The 7,427-nt window shown below is 51.3% G+C and overlaps 1 protein-coding gene across 1 annotated transcript in view; it reads right to left on the minus strand.

Moving 5' to 3' along the window:
* Positions 1–408, minus strand: part of NDUFB11 (NADH:ubiquinone oxidoreductase subunit B11) — a 45,811-nt gene extending 45,403 nt beyond the window's left edge. The window contains exon 1 of the mRNA XM_068248624.1: positions 156–408. Within this exon, the coding sequence (XP_068104725.1) occupies positions 156–359 (204 nt within the window). The 5' untranslated portion in view covers positions 360–408. The remainder of the gene's footprint in view (positions 1–155) is intronic.
* Between the last annotated feature and the right edge of the window lie 7,019 nt (positions 409–7,427).

Raw genomic sequence — 7,427 nt, forward strand, 5'->3', positions numbered from 1 at the left:
GGCACAAACCATAACAGCAGAAAACGTTTTGCACGTTTGAATGCAGGATTAGCATCTTTATCACTTAATACACTCAGACCAAATGCTGTTGAAATTTGATTTTTATGGTGACAAATTGACAATACTGCTTTAAGGCAGGTGACAGAAAGGATTACCTTGAGGAACATATTGGGCACCTCGTCGTCATCATGGTCCTCTATGCTCAGTTCGTGGTGCTGCTCCCCATGGTGGTGAGTGACAGAGGAGTACGCGGCAGCGGCCAGGCGGGGGGTGGAAGGCGCGGGCCGGGCGGACAGGGGTTTCAGTAGCCGGGCAGCCCTGGAGAGGCGCAGCGCCCGAGCGCACAAGGACATCGCCATCTTTACTCCCACCACAGACGAGCTTCCCTACGCAATACGCATCTGTCCGATCACAGTCCGCCCGTCCAATCAGCGAGTGGCTCGCACCCGCTGCCCCGCCCACCTATCCAATCAGCGCGCGGCTCGCTCCCTCTGCTCCTCCGTCATTGGCCGCAGCCAGCGTCCGTTCTCCTCAAGCTTCGCGAGTTTACCAATCAGCAGGGCCTTTCGCTTTACCGAGGCCGCCATCTTTACTGTGGGCAACAGTTGTCTCAGTTTATCCTTCACTGCTGGGCTGTTTTTACACCACGCGTTTCAACTTTGACTTTTTGGTGACTGACTTGTTTTTAACATTTTATCAAGAAATAAAAATGGAGAATTTAGTTTTCTATAGTTTAAAGTGTACCCGAGATGGGGCCACAGCAAAAAAAATATACATACCTGGCCTGGGGCTTCCCCCAGCCTGTTCGCTTCCATGCCATCCTCTTCTGACTCCCCATTCGCCCACAAATGGCCCCGGAAAATCTTCCAGCCGGGGAAATGCAGCCAGGCACGCTCCCCCGTCTTGCTCCCGTCACTGGGCGCATTCTGTGCAGTAGTACTGTGCAGGCGCAGAGCGCTCCTGGCAACTTAACAACCGCCTAACGCCGATAGCCGTCGGCAGGTCATAAGTGGTATTGCATGGAAACGGCCGTTCGTACGAGCGGCCTTTCCATGTCAGTTCACAGAGGGTGTCTCCGTGAACAGACTGCAAGCCGCCGATCACAGCTCGCACGCGAAATGTAAACACACGGGGAAGAAATCCCCGCTGTTTACATCATACGGCGCAGTAGCGCCGTAAAGCAGATTGGCCGGGAATCGCCGGCATCTGATAGGCTGAAGCCTATCCTAGATGGCGCAGGACGGGTATCCGTCCTGCGCAAGCCCATAGCCTGCGGGAGAGGCAGGTAAGGGCAGAAATCATTGCGGAGGGGGGCTTTGAGGAGCCCCCCTGATAAGCAGAAATAACCAGCGGCGATCAGACCCCCCCCCCCAGCAGGACATCCCCCTAGTGGGGAAAAAGGGGGGAAATCTGGTCGCCCTGGCTCAATCCTGATCAGTGCTGCGGGCTGGAGAGCCCACGCAGCACCAATCATAGCAAAATCCCCTGGTCCTTAACCTCCTGGGGGATACAATTATATCGCCCAGGAGGTGGCGCAGCACTATTTTTTAAAATTTTTAATTTTTTAAATCATGTAGCGAGCCCAGGGCTCGCTACATGATAGCCGCTGTGCAGGGGCATCCCCCCACCCCCTCCGATCGCCTCCAGCAATCAAAGCAAACAGGAAATCCCATTCAGAACGGGATTTCCTGTTTGGTTTCCCCCGTCGCCATGGCGACGATCGGGATGACGTCATCGACGTCAGAGGGAGTCCCGATCCACCCCTCAGCGCTGCCTGGCACTGATTGGCCAGGCTGCGCACGGGGTCTTGGAGGGGGGGAGCGGCGCGGCGGGTAGCGGTGAATCAGCGCGGAGCGGCGGCGATCGGTATATACACGCAGCTAGCAAAGTGCTAGCTGCGTGCAACAAAAAAAAAATTATGCAAATCGGCCCACCAGGGCCTGAGAAATCCTCTGTGGCGGCTTACCCCGAGCTCAGCTCGGGATTATCCCCCAGAGGGTTAAAGTGACTCCGAGCTCAGACTAAAAATAAAATTTGAACTTACCCGGGGCTTTCTCCATCCCAGCCCTGGTCGGGACGTCCCACGCCGGCCTCCTGGCTCTTCTCCCGGCGGCAGTCCGCATAGCGCGTACAGGCCGGTCCCCCGGGCGACACTGGCTAGTGTCGGGCCTTCTCCTTCCTTATACGTCACGAATGACGTCACACGCCGGCCGCCGCGCGTCATGACGGCGGCCGGCGTGACAGCACGGCGCATGCGCGGTTTAATCGCACATGCGCCGTGCTGTCAGCCGGCCGCCGTCATGACGCGCGGCGGCCGGCGTGTGACGTCATTCGTGACATATAAGGAAGGAGAAGGCCCGACACTGGCCAGTGTCGCCCGGGGGACCGGCCTGTACGCGCTATGCGGACAGCCGCCGGGAGAAAAGCCAGGAGGCCGGCGTGGGACGTCCCGACCAGGGCTGGGATGGAGAAAGCCCCGGGTAAGTTCAAATTTTATTTTTAGTCTGAGCTCGGAGTCCCTTTAAGTGATTAAACTCAGCGGGAGCACGCGCGGCCTAAGCATGCACAGTTGGCCCTGGACCGGGACACTGACGAACGGGGAGTCAAAAGAGGATGCCGTGGGAGTAATCAGGCCGGAGGAAGCCCCAGGTATCTATATATTTATGCAATGGCCATGATTTCAGGTTCCCTTTAGCATTTTGATGCATAAATGCTTGTATGAATATCCTCTACCCTCTTGCACACATCAAATGCGTCAAGTAGTGTTAAAACTGAATTGAAACTGACGCACTAACGCAGTGCAACTTTTTTTGCCATAGTGATGCAACTGTTCCTCTGTTTGCAGCCCACATCTGCGTTCCAATGCGACAAAATGGTGCCTTGCGACCGAACGCGCAATTGCCATGCATTATGCATCAACATGCGTCAATGACGCACTAATGGTAACAAGTTTACCTGAAAATATGTGTGATTTGTGAAGCTTGCCTCTTTTAAGGGAGACGTGAGCATATATACAGGGGAAATTGCTATTCCAAAATTGATCAGCTGTGCACTGGACCGCATGCAACTTTTTGGGACTCTGTTGCCGTTAGGCCCCGTTTACATTTAATCAGTTAGTGTGCGTTGGTACGCATTTTTTCCATAGCAGTGCACAGGGAAGATTTCAGTTAAATCGCTTTAAAGTACTGTGACCAGGCGTACCAGATTCGGGGTCCGCTGTCCCAGGCTGCAAGAGGTCCCGGAAAACGTCCCGCTTTTAGCAGCGGGACGTCCTGGCCTCGGGACTCTGGTCACTTTATTGCATGAACTGGCAGCGGCGTCTATAGACGCCGTGCCAGTTCATTGCCCACAGCCCCGCTCCAGCCTCCTTACTGTCTTCCGGTGTTCCGACACCGGCAGGCGAGCAGGGCTACGGCAAGATGGCTGCCGAAGCCCTGTACTGGAGACTATTTGTGCCTGTCAGCGCGGGAGACTGCATGAAGATCGTCCGGGGGAGATGCACGCAGGAGGAGTCTTCTGCCAGGTGAGTAAATGCTTTTTTCCCCCAGGTGTTGCCCACAATGCGTTTATTTTGTACTGACATGTTTGCCTGCAGTGTGTTTATTTTGTGCTGACATGTTTGTTTGCCCGCAGTGCGTTTATTTTGTGCCGACATGTTTGCCCGCAATGCGTTTATTTTGTGCCGACATGTTGCCCACAATGCGTTTATTTTGTACTGACATGTTTGCCCGCAATGCGTTTATTTTGCGCTGACATGTTGCCCGCAATGCGTTTATTTTGTGCCGACATGTTGCCCGCAATGCGTTTATTTTGTGCTGACTTGTTGCCCGCAATGCGTTTATTTTGTGCTGACTTGTTGCCCGCAATGCGTTTATTTTGTGCTGACTTGTTGCCCGCAATGCGTTTATTTTGTGCTGACTTGTTGCCTGTAATACGTCTATTTTGAGCTGACATGTTGCCCATTGCGTTTATTTTGTGGTGTCTGGGGTAACTGTTGCTGCATTTATTATTTAATGGTCATAGTTGGCTATGTTTGCTGCTTTCGGTATACTATTAAATAGCATCACACAGTTTCTGCACACCCATGATGCGAATCGTCATTTGACCACATCATGGCGTAAACACTGCTTTCTTATGCCTCGCTGTTACATCACTACATTAGCTACGCACATAGAATGTCATGGCCACACCCATTTTTTGGCGCGGCGCTCTGCGCACGCTGCAGCCACCACATTTCTCAGCATACCCCCCATTTTTTAGCGCAGGTTGTGGATTTTGCTACTCATGGAGGCAGAGCTTTCAGCTGCAGCTCTGCCTCCATGCGCGTCAATCGCCACCTCTCCCCCGCCCCTCTCTGTAAAGGAAGATTGGGAGAGCCGGCGATCAGCGGGGATTGACGCGCCAAGAGGCAGAGCTACAGCTATAAGCTCTGCCTCTATGAAAAAGCACTCCCCAGACACTGCAGAGGGGATTTGGAGGATATAAACCCCCCATTTTGCCACAGGATAACAGCGGTTAAGCAGAGCCTTTTAGCGCTTAACCACCCTGGCGTTCTATTAAGATCGCCAGGGCGGCTGCATGAGGGTTTTTTTTAAATAAAAAAAAAAACTATTTCATGCAGCCAACTGAAAGTTGGCTGCATGAAAGCCCACTAGATGGCGCTCCGGAGGCGTTCTTCTGATCGCCTCCGGCGGCCAAAAGTAACACGGAAGGCCGCAATGAGCAGCCTTCCGTGTTTGGCTTCTCCTGTCGCCATGGCGACGAGCGGAGTGACGTCATGGACGTCAGCCACCTCCGATCCAGCCCTTAGCGCTGGCCGGAACTATTTGTTCCGGCTGCGCAGGGCTCAGGCGGCTGGGGGGACCCTCTTTCGCCGCTGCTCGCGGCGGATCGCCGCAGAGCGGCGGCGATCGGGCAGCACATGCGGCTGGCAAAGTGCCGGCTGCGTGTGCTGCTCTTTATTTAATAAAAATCGGCCCAGCAGGGCCTGAGCGGCACCCTCTGGCGGTAATGGACGAGCTGAGCTCGTCCATACCGCTAAGGTGGTTAACATGGCTACAAGTTTTAAAATTGAATTTAGACTTGCTTCAGTCTTTTTAAGTGTGAAAAGTGCCATAGGAAAACATGGGCATTACTTTGAAAATCAGTTTTCTTTCAGTTTTAACTGAGAGAAACTGATTAAGTGTAAACGGGGCCTGAGGCTTTTTTTCCCAAACTGCTGTAACGTGACGCATTCGATATGGGAGCTACCATTTAAATGGTATGAAAGTATCTCTAAATGTACCACAAATGAGGGTTTACAACAGTGGTGAAACTAGAGGGGAGCAGCCCCTGCCATTGCAGGGAGCCCCAGAACTGTGGGGTGCCCCCCCAACTACTAACCTTCCCTTCCACCCATACAGGGGACTATACTTCAGATCAGGTGTTTTTGTAGCTACACTTGTTATGGGTGTGAAGATCCTAATGGCCACACTTGTGTTCTAACCCTTGTGAAACGGGCTCCAAGAGCATGAAGGGCACCAATGGTAGGCGTGCTGGTGGCCGCCATGATTTTTAGTTCGTTGGCGACACTAACACTGCTACTGCCTTTAAAGCACGCCCTAGTGGCCGTCTCTTAATCAATTTGAGTCCGATAGGAGAAAAGTGCTATACAGATACTGGAATTATTATTGGCAAACACCACAATAGACCAGACCAACAAAGCGGGTACCAAATACTCTTTTGTTCATTTGACCCCTGACTCTTTGTGACCGTATGTACCTCTGCACACCAGATGTCTCCATCAATCACTGCTTGTAGCAACTGTTGCATAGCCATGTTCATAGCTTCACATATGCTGTCTTATCTTAGCCTCTGCCATCCTCTTCTTCTTCTGCCCTCTTGGTCACGGCGCTGGAATGAGAGACTGTGTCTCTCATCCAGCGTGCAGGGAGGCAGGGGGGAGCAGCAGGGGGTGTGGCCAGAGAGAAAGCTGAAAACCCTGCAGGAACGCCCCTGGTGGGAATCTCTCTCCCCTATGTTTACCTCAGAGACAGTGACAAATATTGTCGCTAATCTCGGGGGGCCATAGCACGGTGTGGGTGGGGGGAGGACAGAGGTATGTCAGGAGGCAGAGAACATGCCTCTGTGTCCCGTATCCCCCCCCCCCCCATGGAACCGCCTCGGGTTCTCTTTAAAGGAGAACTGTAGGGAGAGTTATATGGAGGCTGCCATATGTTGCCTGGCTTTCCTGCAGATCCTCTGCCTCTAATACGTTTAGCCCTAGAACCTGAACAAGCATGGAGCAGATCAGGTGTTTGTCATTTGTCAGCTCTAACAAGATTAGCTGCATGCTTGTTTCTGGTGTGATTCACACACTACTGCAGGCAAATAGCTCAGCAGGGCTGCCAGGCAACTGGTATTGCTTAAAAGGAAATCAATATGGCAGCCTCCATACGCCTCTCACTATAGTTTTCCTATAAATGCAAACCAGAAATATGAGGCAGCATGGGAAGTTGTATATAATCACAAACAAATAGCACCCCAATACTGCGATGGTATATAAGGATTAATGACAATGGTAATAATATTAATAATATCAGGGATAGTCCCAGTAGACAAGTATTAACCACAATCAAGTCCTTTAGAGACAAATGTAATTGATGGTAGCGCTCTTCCTAGATGTGTATATAATATTGCGGCTACACATACAATTTAATTTTCAGTGGTAAGAAATTAAAATGAATTATGTAGACATGCATTGGATTTCAGCCAAGCCACATTGAAACCTTTAGGGCCCGTTTCCACTAGCGCGAATTCGCATGCAGACAACGCATGTGGATTCGCATAAGCAATACAAGTGGATGGGACTGTTTCCACTTGTCAGTTTTCATTTGCGTTTTTATGTGCAGGATTTTTCTGCACGGTAGACCCTGCAGAATTCGCCTGCGTGTGGAATGCAGGCGAATCGCAGGCAATGTATTTAATAGGGAAATCGCATGCGTTTTTTGCATGCGTTTTTTCCCGCGATTTCGCGTGCGATTTCGCATTGAAAGTAATGTAAATTGACACAGGCAGTGACATGGTTAAAATCGCATATACCCTGCCTATGCGAAATCGCATGCGAAATCGCGGCAAAAAACGCATGCGGAATCGCATCCGCATGCGATTTTGTAAGCGGTGATATGCGGCGATTCCGCACCGCACTAGTGGAAACGGGCCCGTACAGTTTCATTTTAGTGACCACAGTTACATTTCAATGTAAGCTAAACGGATCCTCTGAACCGCTAAATTGTTTCATTTTCCGATGGAACGATTTCTCTAGTTGCCTGAAGCTGCAGTTTATTTCAGACAATGATCCCATTGTAAGGGAAAAAAAACAACTGCAATCTGACATGTTGCTATGGAAACACTGATGCATTGTGTTATCAAACCAACAAGGCAAGACA

The sequence above is a fragment of the Hyperolius riggenbachi genome, chromosome 8 (genome assembly GCF_040937935.1).
Source record: "Hyperolius riggenbachi isolate aHypRig1 chromosome 8, aHypRig1.pri, whole genome shotgun sequence".
Classification (NCBI taxonomy): Eukaryota; Metazoa; Chordata; class Amphibia; order Anura; family Hyperoliidae; genus Hyperolius; species Hyperolius riggenbachi.